We start from the raw sequence: 16360 nt of genomic DNA, 5'->3' as shown, positions 1-16360 counted from the left end.
ATGTGGCACATTTACACAATGGAGTACTACTCACCAGAAAAAAATGACATCTTGAAATTTGCATGCAAATGGATGGAACTAGAAAACACTAGAATCTGAGTGAGGTAATTCAGATTCAGGAAGATTAACATAGTATGTAGTCTCTCATACGTAGATACTAACTAAAAAAGAAAAGGATATTGAGCCTATAGTTCATGATCCTAGAGAAGTTAAGTAACAAGGTGAAGCCTACAAAAAACATACATAGATCTACCTGGAAAGGGAAAATATACAGGATCACTTGACAAAATTGGAAGCGTGGGAGAGGGGAAAAGGGAGGGTGAAAGGAGAAGAGGAGGGGAGAAGAGGAGGGGTGAGAAGAACTTGATAGAATGTGATAGTCAAGATGGAGGAAGAACAGAGATGAGAGCAAGGTAAGGATATTTTGATTGAGGGAGTCATTAAGGGGCTAGCAAGAAGCTTGGCACTAGAGAAATTCCCAGGAATCCACAAGGATGACCCCAGCTAAGACCCCAAGCAATAGAGGAGAGGGACCTGAACTGACCTTGCCCTGTAGTCAGATTGATGGAGCTTTTTGAAACTTGTCTTTGTCACTTTTTTAATGCTGTTACAACAGACCATTTCCAAGGGGAGTTATAAAATAATGACTTTAAATTTGAGTTCTTTGTTCTGGAGGGTAGTAGAGTTCATGAACCCACGGCAGGAAGCATGGCAGCATTGCAGCTGGAATGGCGCTGGAGACATAGCCGAGACCTGACATCGGACTTCTAGCCATGAGGGAGAAGAGGGAGAGATACAGAGAGACGGAGAGATAAGGGTGCATGGGGTGGTTTTCTGAAAATGCAAAGACCACCCAGAGTAACATACGTCCTCCACCAGTGTGCCATCTCCTAAACCCAACAACTGCGGAAGGAACATTCAGATATATGTGCCTATGGAGGCCATTCTCATTCAAACCACCATAAGTCATAGCTTCTCCTGTAAGTAATTATTCCTGTGAGTAACCTCAGTAAAATTCATTGGCTCAACAACTTAAGATTTTGGTTGTTTTACTTTGTTTTGATGTAAGTTCCCTATCTGAAGTGAGTAAACATCTGTTCATGTCTCCCTAGGAACAGTGTCTCATAATGCTTACCTGTCTTTGAACCCTTGGGCTAAAATAGTGACTGGTATTGAAGGATATGCTCACTGATATCTAAATGCTATAGGAGCAACTAACCACTCTCTTATTGCATTTAAAGCCCACTCTCCAAGAGACAAATTATGTCTGGTATCATTAAAAGTACCCAAAACTCATCGTTGGCTAGGTTCTATGTCCTAGGGAGGAATGCAATAACATCATTTTGTTACATGGACAGATTAATGATGTTCTTGTTAAATTATTATCTTTATACCCAAAGCTTTGTATAACTCTCAACCCTCATTGGAGGTGGCCCAATAAGGACTACTAACACAAAATGCTGACAAAGATATGGAAGTAATGCCCAATTAACACTATGAACAGGTATATGCATTCATATAGCTATTGAGAGGAGCATAGAGTCTCCACAAACTGAAAGTGTGGTTACCTTATCTCAGCACAAGTGCTTTTTTCCCCTTGGGAAACAAAACAGTCTACACCCTACTCACAAGGTAAAAATAATAAACAAAAGTAAGACTTAACCGAAGTCCACCATGAGAACCAATAAATTTATTGGGTAACGGTTATTTACAAACACGTAGTTGACCTCAGAATAGCAGCACTGGAGATACTTCACCCAGAATGGGCGGCTGCTTCCCCACACTTGCATCAATGAGTCTCAGCCTTCATGCAGAGTATGTACTATAGCACCTCTGCAGACACCACGGCAGGAATATTAGGGCTGAACTGTGAGCAAATGCTTGAGAATTATGGCTTCTTTCTCAGGTGAGTATCCAGTAACATACCCCACCCCTGCTCTGTGACAGTCAAGAAGCTTGCAAGCAGTCATGGTTGATCTTAGGAAGATGACAGCTTTTTTTTTTCCTCAGAGAACTGTGTCCTACATCAGCATAGTTGAATTTATTGAGGTGCTATTCACTACAGCCATGATGTGGAGTCAGCTTCAGTGTCCCTCAAAGAATAAAGAAACTGTGCTTTATATAACCCATGGCGTATTTTTCTGTTTTAAAATAGAATAAAATCCTAGTTTTGCAAGGATATAGATGGAATTAAGAGAAGACATGCTATAATAATTAAGTGAGATGTAGCAAGAGAAATATTATCATTTTCCATTGTGTTGAAAATTAATAGAAAGAGGGATTATTATGTACAGGAAAAGTGACTGAGTAAAGAGGGTCAGGGAAGGATAAGGGAAAAGAAGTGGGCATGGTTAAAGCTGTATGTATGAAAAAATCCCAGTAAAATGCATCACATGTACAATTACTGTGCATTAGCAACCATAGCAAGATTATTTTCAACATGTCAATTCACATGGAAGAATGGTGAGATGGATCTAGTTCATGTGCGGCCACACGGCAGTGATGGTCCTTGGTTAGAAGTAGGAACTCAAGTTGTGAGCTCTCTCTGTGAGTCAGTTCTGCTGATTTCCAACTTCCTCCTATAATAGATAGATATTTAGAGGTAAACAGAAATTCATTCCTCAGAAACTAAAGTTCTAGATCATGTTGGTATGACAAGCTAAGACTTTTGGTAAGGTCTAAAGCTCAGAAAACACATCCTAGTGTCTGACTCTAGAACCTCTTGTCACTCCCACATCTGCAGTGTGTATCTTACTTTATCTTTTCACATGGCAGTAGGTTTACTGTCGTCCCTCACATCATACGTGTCATCCTTTAATCTTTCTGCTGAGATTGATATTACCTTTGTTTTACAGACAGGGACTGTGAAACAAAGAGACATTAAATGTTTTGACCAGACCACATATTCTAAAAGTGGGAGTTTGAACTTATGTGTTTGACTCCATTTAAATATAACAATGGCAGGTCATTTAGATGCAACAGAAAATGTACTGGCATTATAAGGGTTGATATGGACCTTTTATACTGAAACATAATATCTAACATAAGAGTTTCTGACTAGTTTTTTGGATCATTTTTATGTAGTTGGTTCTTGAAATTTGATATTAACGTATGTAGCAGTGACAGCATATTACAACAGAGCACAATGTTATTCTGAATATTATTCTGATTCTCATTTAATTACATTTTTATGATGAATTGATCATCGTTCAGACAGACTAACCAGTGTCTTGTCTTGAATGAGAATGGTACCCATACGTTCACATATTTGAATTATTGGGCCTAAACTGGTAGTAGTATTGAGAAAAATTAGGAAGTGTGACCTTGTTGAGGGAGATTTGTAACTGGCAGGAGGGCCATGATGTTTCAAAAGCCTATGCCATCTCCAGTGTCTCACTCTTGCTACCTTGTGCTTGTGGATCAGGATGCGATTTCTCAGCTACTTCTCCAGTGCTATGCCTGCTTGCCTGTCTGGATGCCTATGACCATGCTCAATTCCAGAATAAGCATGGATTCCTCCTGTGAAACTGCAAGCTTCCAAACAAGCTCTTTCTTCTATCAGTTGCCTTGGTCATGATGCCTTATCACAACAATAGAAAACTAACTAAGATACCTAATAGCCACAGGGGCATAAATGTGGTCTCAGCAGATTCATCACTGAAACATCACATATATACCTATCTGAGCATGCTCAGCGTTCCATTATTCACAATACCTATGATATAGGATCTACAGAAATGCTTACTGTCAGATGAACAATGAAAATATGGTTGGCATACACATACAGTCACAAACATTTCTCCCATATGTAGATAAGAAAGACAGAGAGGATGGAGAGATGATTCAGCAGTTAAGAACAATAGATGCTCTTCAGAAAACCAGAGTTTGATTTATTACACCACGTGGTGGTTCATAACTGTCTGTACCTCCATTTCCAAGGTATATGATTCCATTTTCTTACCTCTGGACACCCAGTACATAGATAGAACGACCAATTTACATAAAATAAATTATGATTTTTCTTTCTTTTTTGAGACAGAGCTCCCTGTGTAAGTCCTGGCTGTCCTGAAACACACTCCGTAGAACAGACTAGCCTCCAACTCACAGAGATCCATGAGCCTCTGCCTTCCAATTTCTGGGATTAAAGGAATGCAACACCACTGCCTGATTATAAATAACTCAGTGAAAGAAAACATGAATGAAGATGGAGGACATTAATTTCAGTGAAACATTATATGCAGAGAAATTAACACAAGATAAAGAAAAGGTGTGTATCTGAATATTGAATGCCACTTAAACATTAATATAGAATAGCAACAGCTAGGGCAAGACATACATTAAATAGATGTATTTGATTTTAAAATGTTACCTGTATGATAGAAATATAACAGTGAAACTTATCATTACTAGCAATTGATCTGTTCATCAGGAAGAAAATAAAGTGAAATTTGGGAAAGTAACTGAGAAGTGACTAGAGAGAGGAAGCTCTGTTTCGGTTCATGGTTGGGGCATAGTGTATGATGGAGCGAAAGGTATGGTGGTAGGACTGTTTTCATGTACAGCAATGTGAAGCTGTCTCTCACATCTGGGAAGATCAGGACAGAGGAGGGGGATTGTTCACTCTCAGTTCTCTTTTCTCATTTTTATTTGATCTAATACCCTGTCCCATCAGTAGGTATCACCTATGTTCAGTAGGTCTTCCCTGCCCAATGATATCTCTTTGGAAACACTCACACATAGAATAACTAGGTGTAAATCATTTGGGTGATCTTAAATTCAGCTAAGTTGATAGTGATTATTAACCAGAAAATGAGAAAGAAAAGAAAGGCAAGGAGAGGCGAGAAGAGAGGGGAAGGGCAGGGAAGGCAAGAAAATGGAGGGAAGGGAAAGGAAAGGCAGGGGAAGTAATCTCTTCAGAAAAGTGCATGCTTCTCTGACCTGTCTGTTCTGATGGATCCCTCTAGCCTTTTGAATAAATTTGGGCACCTTTTTACACCTTCTTTAATAGAGGATTGAAACCACACCCATTGGCTTTTATTTTCATTTGCTGTTTGCCAATGCTGCACATCGTCCTTAGACTTCATTTTGTCTTTTGTACATGCTGTATGGATTGTGTGTGCATGTGTTCATGTGTGTAAGTACAAGTGAATACACCTCTGTCTTCCACACGGATGTCAGTGAACAGCCTCAGGCTTCTTACCTTGTTTGAGACAAGGTCTCTTGTTTATCAAATAGTGCCTCTGAACATTTGGATATTCTCCTGGCTCTGTGTTCCATCTTGATGCATTAGCAATGGGATTAAAAATTGAGTTACTGTATTAACTTTACATGGACCTTTAGGACGTGAACCCAAGCTTCCTCTTGTGCATAACAGGTGCTTTATTTACTCATGAAGCCATTTCCCCAGCCTTCTACCCTCAAATAGATGATTATCTGCATTAAGAGATTCAGTCCTCTCCCCTCAAATAAACTATCATGCATATTAACAGATCCATGAACACAGCATCCTGCCATGGCCACACTGAAGGATGAGCCCAGCAGCAAGACTCTCATCACTCAAGAGTCTATGGTTTCTCAATAAATTGCTCTGTATAATTAGTTCACACAAACACCAATGGATAATTCTATCACATAGCACCTTGAAGTCTTTATATATGTATACCTCTTATGGAGACTCATTGAGGTACTTTAGAAGTAATTTTTATGGGAACTAGATGGTACAAACATAAGGCAAATTAGAGAATGTGGTGAAAACTGACAGCTACATAGCAGTAGTTGAAGTGATTTATGTGTCTACACCAAAAGTTTGTATAGGTGCACATATTCATGGATCTGCACACAAATGGAGGTCACAGGATATCTACAGGTGTAGATTCCATTCATTTTTAAGAGGGTCTGTAATTGATCAAGGGCTCACCTATTCATCTAGACCAGCTGTCCAGGGAGTTCAAGGGATGCTTTGACTCTATCTACTCAGTGCTGAGGTTACCACCATGCCTTGTTTTTTCTGTAGATACCAGGGATAGAAATTGATCCTCATGTTGGCAGGGCAAACACTATACTGAATGTACTATCTCCCAAATTTTACAGATCTTAGTGCTTTGGGGTATTGTAGAGAATTGGGTCTGAGTATGATTCTTCCTGTACAGAAAGTTAGCACAAGATAAGAACTCAAGTCTATGGCTCATAAGAGCCCTATCAAGCCAGAAAGAAGAACCATCTTGAGACGTGCCCTATTTTTATTGGCCAGGTTTTTCAGAGTATCATAATACTTAGAAAAATCTTGATTCACAGAGTCTATGGACAAACTCTCACAGATGCAGAAACTGAGATAATTACATAAGAAACTCATATATACGGAGGCATGTGAACACAGAAAGTCCATGTTCTGATACAGAGTGAGGGCATAGCAGAGGGCGGTTTGGGCCTTAGTAAACAGAGGGAAATTTATTTATATGTCTTTTCTCAAAGGAAAAAGGTTGGAAAGTGTCAAGGAAAAGGGTAACAAATCTCTCAATTCTCAACTCCACCAGCGTCGGCAGCACATATTCTGAATTTGGAAGGGAAGATTAGCATATCCCCTGTGCAAGGATGACATGAAAATACACAAGGTGTTACTGATAGTACCAGAGGCTGAGGCATCCTGTGCTGCTTACAAACTGTCCATTGCCTATGTCTAATGAGTCTTCTAAGGTGAATATATACCTACTCATGATAGTGAACAGAAAAGATAGATAGAAGAGATGAGGAGTGGGAGGAGGAATAGAGGAAGAAATATTGAAGAGTAAAGACATGTGAGTGGGGTAGAGAGAGAAGATAGGAGCAAGAAAAGAAGAAATGAATAGAGAAAAGCAAGAAGAAAGGGAATGAAGGAAGGAATTTAGGTACCAAATCTAGAAACTGTGGCTGTATACAGTATGTCATAATTTTTATTTCTTTTTCAAGGAACAGAGAGGAAATCTGTTTGCATGACAAACCAGATCAGGCCACATAAAGCCTTTATGGGGAACTGAGCTTACCATTTTAGTATGGGCAGTAGAACAAGACATCTCAGTGCTTTCAGTCTCAATCCCTTTGTGCATCTTACGAAACCACTTCTTATATTCCGTTCGCACCTGGAAGTTTGAAAGAATAATGAAAAGGATGGCTCATATCCAGAACTTGGTACTAGGTAAGGGAATCTACTTTACATGGGATACAAATACACTAATGTCAAATCCTACTCTCTATGACTCATTGTTTTTCTGAATATATTTGACCATAATTGAACTTATCAATTTTATTTAAATTCAATTTCTTCCATTATAAGTAGGAACTTATATAAAAAGAATTGATAATGGTGACAGTGGTGATGACGTTAATGAACTGGTGATTAGTGTAGTTGTATGACTGTGACATTGCTGAATGAGATAGCAGTGATGGTTATAATAAAGACAGTCATGATGCCCATAATGCTAATTATTAGAACGCTGGTGATAATAACGGTAATTGAATGATCAGAGTAGACCCAATAGGGTTGGTAATGGTGAATTTGATGAATGTGTGATATGGTTACAGGGACCAAAGTGGTAATGATAATGATTATGGTAGTGATATTGATGTGATGGTAGTAAATATAGTGGTGATCCTCGTGATAATTATGGTGGTGTTAATACTGAAAATAAGATGATTGGTGGCAATGGTGGTTGGAATGGAATGATAGATACGATGATGATTGTGATAATTATGATGGTGGTAATAAGTACGATGAAGGATGTATCAGTGATAGCAGTGACAAGAGTGGTAATGATGGTAGTGAGGATGCTGAGAACGAAGATAATTATGAAGATGGTTATGATAATTATAGTGGTGATAAGATGACAATGATGATGGATATGATAATGATGATAATAAGAAGGACAATGATAAGATAATGGTGGTGGTGGTGAAGATGAAAAAGCAGAGGAAGATGAAAGTGCGATGGTTGTGGTCAAAAGTTACTAAACAGTAGATATATGTGAGGCACTTGATAAACAGCATAACATTTAACCTTCACATAAACTGAAGATAAAACATATGTTTTTAATCTCTAATTCAGGTGACAGAATCTAAATACTAAGAAAGTAACATTTAACAGTGCACATGACAGTTCAGCATATAATTCCATAGTCTGCCTTTTTAAAAATCATTGTCGTATTAAAAATAAAATTTGAGTTTTTATTCCTCACATGATTTTATAAAGACACCCATGTTTTATTTTACTTCTGCTGAAATAATTAACTCAAAAAAGTTACAGATCACCTTGCATACTAGATATATTATGAATACAGCGAGTCCTTTATTATTAGAAAGCTTACCAGGAGCAGACTAGCTCCTCAGGGAAAAAAGTACTCTTGGGAGTAAATTAAAGCAAGGTAAGGCTTTTTGAAGTTAAAAGGTGCAATCACATGACACCAGTGGCAGGGTGAGGCACGGTCTCACAACAAAAGGAAAGAAGAACCCTTCGGTCTGTAAAACATCACACAAGCCTCATATCACCAGAGAAAACTTTTATTTACCTATGATCAGCTCCCAGCAGGGAAGAAGGAATCATTTGTTCTTTAAAACACCTGATAAGTATCTTTCATCAAAACAAGGGAGAAACTGTTTAATAACAAGGCTTCATGGGGGAGGAGGTATGTGGTCAAAGGAACCTAACTTTTCCTAAGCCATTTTACTGTGAGGGAGAAGTACCAAACATAGAGGAGGCACACAATTAGAGAAGAGGAATTAATGAACTGTTATAATGATGGTTCATTTGCATTAGCAATTTAACTGCTGGTATTTACATTCAATAGCGAACAAACAGACACACAAAAACTTCACCAAAGATTGCCATAAATAAAGATTAAAGTATAATTACAGTGACATGCACAAAAAAGCGTGTGCACCAGGCAGTGGTGTGCACCTTTAATCCCAGCACTCAGAAGGCAGAGCAGGTGGATCTCTGAGAGTTCAAGGCCAGCATGGTCTACAGAGTGAGTTCCAGGACAGGCTCCAAACCTTGCCACAGAGAAACCTTGTCACGCACACACACACACACACACACACACACACACACACACACACACTGTGCTACTGGATTATATTGTACTGTCTTATAGAATCCTAATTCTTCAAAATAAGACACTGTAACACTTCCATATGGTAAAGTAGACTCAGAGAGAATTGGCATCCTCTTTGAGGTCACAAAACGAACTAATAAATGGAAGAACAGAGTGAGGTAGATTGTGCCAAATATCCTAGTGTTATCCCGTTCAATATGAATCACAACAACCAATCATATCCCTGGGGAAGTCAAATTTGATCATAAAGTTTGTTTCGAATAATCAAAGAGTACAGAAATAATGTTATTTGTAACAGTTATGCATAAGCTTTAAGATCTAATGTGGGATTTACATAAAATATCCTTCCCATTTGATACAAGACGAATAATATCCCACATTGTATCCATGTTGCCAGTCTAATTTACGCTCAAGTGAAGACTTTTTCATTTCATAAAGGCTAATTCAACCAAATGACAATTATACATCATCAACAAGAAAGAAATTCTGTTTTAAGCCACCATGGTTGAAAAATTGGAAAGAAAGTGCCATTTGTTAATGCAGTATAATCCACCTTATCTTGCATGCCCTCAAGAAGTTCACTTAGATGCTGAATAGATACAAAACACAGTGTGTGAAATAACTAGGAAAAACTTCAAAATATCTTAAACAAATGAACATTTGAAAATTGAGATGTGAAACTCCAAGAATAAGAACAACTGGTCTAAGAGAATTTTGGTGTTAGGTTGGTAAGAAATGAGACAGCCTTACCTGGCGATTAAGCAGACAGTGTACCACAAATATCAAAACCCCCTGTAGGACATTGATGATGGTGAATAGATAGGCAATGATCAATTTCACCGTCTTCCCGAATTCAATGACCATAAAGAAGCCAATGCCCCAAGAACATCCCAATACAAATAGTTGAACAATGGCTTTAAATGTCATGATCCTGGGTAAAAACAATGACAACAAAGTTATATACTGTTCCTCAGGCTTTCACTATATGTTAAGTTAGCATTAATATCAGCAACATTTTTATGTGTTACACTACTACATTTTTGAAATATTTTGTTAATTAAAAAATGTATCTGTCCTGTCCACAAGGTGCACTGGGGTAATGTCAGTGCAGATCTTGTGGGAGTGGTCAATAAATTACTAGTACAACTTAAAGCCCACACCACAAGTGTGAGCCCACATGTAACCTTGCCTGAATGTTCAGGAGCCAGAGGCAAGATAGCCCAGAATCCCCTGATAGAAACAAATACAACTAGCAAAAAATTAGTCAATGAAATGATTCCTAATAATATCCTGCTGTACTCATAGATTGGTGCCTGGCCCAATTGTCATCAAAGGGGTATCATGCAGCAACTGATGGGAACAGATATAGAGGTCCACATCCACAAGGTAGAGTCAGGGAAACCCTGCAGAAATGGGAGGGGGGTTTGTAGGGGTCAGAGGGGTAGAGGATACCATGAGAATATGACGCAGAGAATCAACTATGTGGAGCTCATTGGGGTCTCACGGACCCTGCATGGCTCTAAGCTAGCTTCTCTGCGTATACCTTACGGTTGCATAGCTCGGTGTTCTTGCAGCAGTCCCAACGGTGGGAGTGGCATGTCACTGACCCTTTCACTTGCTCTTGGGACCCACCTTCTCCTAGTGAGTTGCCTCACCTAACTTTGATATGAAGTTTTGTGCCTAGTCTTATAGTAGCTTGTTAACTGTGCACAGTGGAAAGCCCTTGGAGGCATTTTTTTTCTGGAAGGGAAAGGAAGAGGAATGAATATGAGAAAGCAGTGAAGGGGAAGGACTGGGAGAAGTGGTAAGAGGGGAAAATTCAGTAAACATAATATATGAAATAAGAATAAAAGAAAAATTACAGCAGTTCACACTTGAGGAATTTTAAGATGTTGAAAATGGTAATGCCCCCAGGGGCCTTTGATTTAGACTACATGGATTTTCCATTATGAGATGGCTGTGAGCTGGTAAAAACAAGGAATATAATGTACTGGTTAGAAAGCAAAGTGTTTGGGTAACAAGTTAATAAGGGATGGAGTGTGATACATTAATTTTCTCATTAGTAGGAAGTAAAGTCACCTATAGCCTGATCCTGAACACATCTGTGAGAGAGTATTAAAATAAGGTTGACCTCTGAGAATCTCTGTGAACGATTGTTTTGATTACAGTAATTGAGGAAGGAAGTTGTGCCCACCATGGGCAGTAGCAGTCCCTGAGTTGGGATGCTGGATTATATAAGGGGATCTGTATAATTGCATGCATTCACCACCATCTTCTTTCCATTTGTGAATGAAGTAGAGCCAAGTAGCTCTAGATCTATTTGCCTTGACCTTCCTATGACTGCAACTATACACAGTCAAGACCTGTAAAGTAAAATAGATCCATTCTCCCTTAATTTGGATTGGTCAAAAACTAAATAATAAAAATTTCTTTAGTACATAATTGAAGAAGCATATTTGTTTATCGGAAATAGAGAATTTTCTTACTTCTATTTAATGTTCCTGATTACAACCAGGTGGTAGATATGGAGAATTTTATTTTCTACATTTGTAGGTTTTTATGTTTTTGCTTGTTGGTCTTGGTATGGGAGCCAGGTCTTCAAACATTCTAACCAAGAATTCTATCTATGAACCACAGTCAGACCCATTACCATATTTTGCATCAAGTGTTTCTCCCCTAGAAAATGTTGCAATGGAAAAAGCTAATTCTGTTACATTCTTACTTGGTGTCCTGAAGTGTAGAAACTTCTTTATTGAGGGAAGAAAGTTTGCTTCTCAAAATCCATATAGTTTGAAAGTAGAACACCAGGTTGATCTGTGGGAGTGTCATGAAAAAAAAATGAGTTGGAGTTTTCTTTTACAATCGTTTCTTCATAAAATACAACTTTGATTGCTGTGAGACTAATTCTACAAACAATTCAGGCCCCACATAGATTCCATGGTCATTCTCTGACCTATTGTATGCAGTAAACAATATATGTGCAGTTGCCCCCACTTCTTATTTAGTTTCCTATGTCTTTTATTCAAAATAGGACGTTTTGAAAGTAGAAAGCTTTCATTCCTGACCTAGGCAAAAGGTATTAATTATGAAGTTTCTAGAAAATAGGAAAACATCTTGAACAGAGTAGCTGAATGTTCGCTGAATGTTTCTGAATGTACAAATCAACCAATGAACCAATTAATCTAGAACTTTAAAAACAACCCATGGTGGACTGTTATATTATATAATTTAAATTGCAATAAAGAAACTAGAAAGTATGTAAGAGATGAAGGATGGGGAGGTGGTGCTGGGAATGCTGTTATCTGTGTATGACTTCCTTATCGTATTCATAGACTCACAGCCGTTGTGGTTATTCACACACAATCAAGCCAGCAAAAACTCTAGCATGGGTGAGGAAGGAACTGTGGCAGCTTCACCGCAGCTAAGGAACGAGTGGCCTTGATAGCTAGAATAGGAAAGACACCCAATACTCCTTTTTGTATATAGCCACTGATAGGCTAGGCCCTACAGCCATGCACATGTGGGCTGTATTAGTTAGACTTAGTTGGATATGTAAATAAAAGAAGAGGATGTAAACTTGGGAAGAGAATTGGATGAGAATAGGGGACAAATAGAACCGTAGTCACTTGTATACTTGCATAAAATCCTCAACAATAAATCTGAAAAATCAGCTAAAGGGAGATGAGCAAATGAGGGACGAGTGGGTGATGAGCAAATGAGGAACGAGTGGGTGATGAGCACACATTCAGGACAAGGGCCTCTCAGCCTGCGCTCTGGGTTCACATCTTCATCTCAGTTCCACTTCAATAGAAAGGAATGCATTCTATTTTTGACTGAATACAGGCACACCCACTAATAGCAGTCACCTACCAAGATAATGGCTGCCACTGGCCCCAGGAAGCTCCAGATGAATGCTTTATCAAGGCTGAGCCAGCAGCTGTGAACAGGAAATGAGGATTAGTTGTCTCTCTTACTACAGGAGTTGAACACACGGCCTGGAAGTCTGATCTAGCACTATGCAAAACAATTGTTTCCAACCGGGATTTCAGATGTTCTTGTCTGACGTGAACTGGGTGCAATAAGCATGAGCTTTCTCGAGTCTGAAGTAGGAAGTGGTTAAATCTTTAGAAAGATTAGATGACTGGAGAAACATACTTACAACTCAGTAGCTGTCATTTCTCCACAGTTTTGGGTTATTAATTCAAGATCTTATTTCTTCTCCATTAGACTTTTGGTAATTTCTCCAGTATATACAAGATAACTCTCTAGGAATTTTGAATGTCAAATATATAAAACAATTTTTGCAAATCATTTCTCTTAGTAAGATTGACTCTATCTGTAAACATCTCTCTACAGTTCTCCATTTGGTCAAAATTTTTTTCCTGGGCATTTGTGAATTTTCTCATCTACAAACTGTATAGTAAGGGTTAAGTGGAATGATATACATGGAAATTTGGGGTAAAAGTCAAGACTCTATAGGTATAGTTTTTATAATGACACTGGTAGCTATATTGAGGCAGTCAAACCAATAGTTAACTCTAGATAAAATCAACTAGACAAAATTAAATATATTTCATATACAAAATGCTCTATTTCTTGAAGATTGTCACAACTTGCCATGAAAAATGTCAAAAAAATCTAACAGAGAGTGTTCTAAATTGGGTCCCGGCATGTCACCATGAATAATTATAATGTCCCACAGCCAATGTTTAGGATTCAGTAACATTCACTCTTAAGTTATCTTCTTGGGTTGAAAACTACAACTATGTAGCAAATGCAGCTGCAAACTACTCATATTCTGTATGTAGAATCTTACTGAGACTCAGTTGCACTTCTTCACATACCATCAATGACTGCTTTCACCATAGCCGTGTGATATGAAGTGATTTCTACAGAGACAGTTTGGTCTACAGACCTATGGTATTTAGCATTTCTCCCTTTATGCAAACAGTTTGACTGCTCCAAATCTTGTACACCATTTAGGTACCAAGATTATTCTGATTGTAGGGCTCTTCATGGAGTTATATTAGAGACACACAAGCAGTAAGCCAGCCTTTAGTACTTGGCATTTTTCTGTTAATATCTACCTACTGCTTAAAGTTCTTGGAGAATATAATCCATGGGAATTTAGTGTGAGACTGTGAAATTGCTTTGACCATTCCTTAATTTCATGAAGTTGGGTTCATTTTTTTATGTCTGCAGATTCATTTGTTAAAGGAGCTCTCATTTTACCAAAATTCCCAATGTGATCAGACACCAAAGCTGCTGAGGATGTCCATTAGATTATGTTTTTAAGTATTAGAAAATATGGGACAAAAGATATGGACCAGTTATGAAAGTGCTCTTGTTGCATACACAAAGAACCCAGGTCTTTGCAGAAACTTGGTGTGGGGCTGAAAACCTGTGATTTCATCACCCAGGAGATGGAGTCAGGAACATGGGGAGCTCAAAGACATCCTTGACTACACAGTGGGCTCCAGGCCAACCTGGGATGCATGAGACCATGTTTCAAACAAACCAAAAATAAGTAAATAAAACAGTATCTATTATCTATTTTGTCATATATATATATATATATATATATATATATATATATATATTACGGGCAAAAATTGTATCTATGAATGGACAACTTTCTATGTTATAGCTAGGATAAATGTGAACTCAACCAACAACATTGAAACAAGACACTCAAAACCAACACTGCTGGTATTTGCAAAAGACATTTTGCAGACAGGCTGGTTTGAAGAACAATATAAAAAGAGAAGGTTACTTGTCCAATGAAAAGTTTGATGTTTAAGTTACATTTATACATTTCCACCTTGCACACACACTATGCTTACTGGGTATGTGTTCCATAATTCTTGTGTCTGGCTATTGCAGACACAGCAACAATAAAGGCAGGAATTCCGTAGCCTACAGGATACATGAACCTCTTCTTGAATCTTCCTGAGCTGCTGTAGTTGGCTACTTTGAGATTCCTCACAGTGAGAAAAAGGTGTAGCCCTTCCAAAAGCATCCACATGAAGGAAGCCAAGTAGAGGTAGTGCAACATTCCTGCAATGAGGGAGCACAGCACCTAAGAGGAAAGAATGAGAGTATGGGACAGATGCAGGCTGCACCTACTATTCACTTTATGTTGACCTGAGATCTCAACAGGATCTGTAACACTTTTCTTGAAGACAATGCCCATTGAGACAGCCCTTTCTGATCATTGAAATTTACTTTCCACATAAATCAATTATCAGGTCAGAAAATGCCAAGGAATAGATACTGTCAGAACATGCCTTAAACTGGTAAAGGGTTTGTAGATCCATACTCCATTGCCCTGGAACTTTACACAGAAGTCTCTGGCATGTGCTCTGTGCTGCTTCCTGGAGGTCTTCAGGGGAATATACCTGCAATTGTTTATTCTGGGCACTTTATTGAAAATAGACATAAAGCAAAGAAAACCAGCCTACATATCACAATCCCAGAGAACTTAGAAAACAATGAGGACACTAAGAAAAACATACATAGATCTAATTTACCTGGGAGGTAGAAAAAGACAAGATCTCCTGAGTAAATTGGGAGCATGGGGACCTTGGGGGAGGGTTAAAGGGGAGGGGAAAGGCAGAGAGGAGAGAAAAATGTAGAGCTCAATAAAAATCAATTAAAAAAAAGAAAATAGCCATTCATTGACTCTCTGTCCATCTTGGTATTATTTTCCTTGCTAGCTAAATATGTCTTACATAAAAGGGGGAAAAAAGGGTGTTCATCAACTCTTTGTTGTGGGATCTGTATTTAGGGAAAATGGTAATGAGCCCTCAGAGAACAGTTACTGTTTATTAGTGCTACATAATACAATAAATGTTTTCTCAGGGTGAGATTTAACCACTTTCAATAGATGGATACCCAAGCTTACACATCATAACTAAGATCATAATAGAAATAAATATTAGGAAACTGAGTTTTAAAATATATACCTGCTTGTGGTTCATAAGTATCACAAATACTTTGCAGTTGGAACTGTAACATTACTCCCCTAATCACTGTATGAATTCAGATCCTAAAATCAAAAACTGTCAAATACAAAAGGAAACATGAAATCTTCATCCTTATGGGAAAACATTAACAAGATATTTAAGGATAATAAATAAAAGCAAATACATATAAGAAACAAAATACCTCTCTACCAAGAAATTTTTATCCTTACCATGCAAGTGGAGACAGAATTTTTACCTATTTTGTTTCATTTTATCTCATGTTTTGCTTTCTGGGTTTTCTTGTTGTTTGTG

At 38.1% G+C, this 16360-nt stretch overlaps 1 protein-coding gene and 1 pseudogene across 4 annotated transcripts in view; one reads left to right on the top strand and one right to left on the bottom strand.

Annotated features, from left to right (window-relative positions):
- Positions 1–1670: 1670 nt before the first annotated feature.
- The window catches only part of Adgre3 (adhesion G protein-coupled receptor E3), a 65881-nt gene continuing 51191 nt past the window's right edge, over positions 1671–16360 (bottom strand). For 3 of the 4 annotated variants that reach the window (XM_075975668.1, XM_075975671.1, XM_075975669.1), the window contains 7 exons: positions 15371–15481; positions 14927–15162; positions 12954–13020; positions 11806–11897; positions 9834–10014; positions 7020–7115; positions 1671–2579 (listed from right to left, as the gene is read on the bottom strand). In XM_075975668.1, coding sequence (XP_075831783.1) covers positions 2553–2579; positions 7020–7115; positions 9834–10014; positions 11806–11897; positions 12954–13020; positions 14927–15162; positions 15371–15481 — 810 coding nt within the window. In that variant the 3' untranslated portion in view covers positions 1671–2552. The remainder of the gene's footprint in view (positions 2580–7019; positions 7116–9833; positions 10015–11805; positions 11898–12953; positions 13021–14926; positions 15163–15370; positions 15482–16360) is intronic. The other variant, XM_075975670.1, reaches the window with a different exon arrangement.
- Positions 6533–6626, top strand: LOC142853204 (U6 spliceosomal RNA; annotated as a pseudogene).

The sequence above is a fragment of the Microtus pennsylvanicus genome, chromosome 6 (genome assembly GCF_037038515.1).
Source record: "Microtus pennsylvanicus isolate mMicPen1 chromosome 6, mMicPen1.hap1, whole genome shotgun sequence".
NCBI classification, from domain to species: Eukaryota; Metazoa; Chordata; class Mammalia; order Rodentia; family Cricetidae; genus Microtus; species Microtus pennsylvanicus.
This window is presented reverse-complemented; position numbering and strand designations above follow the sequence as displayed.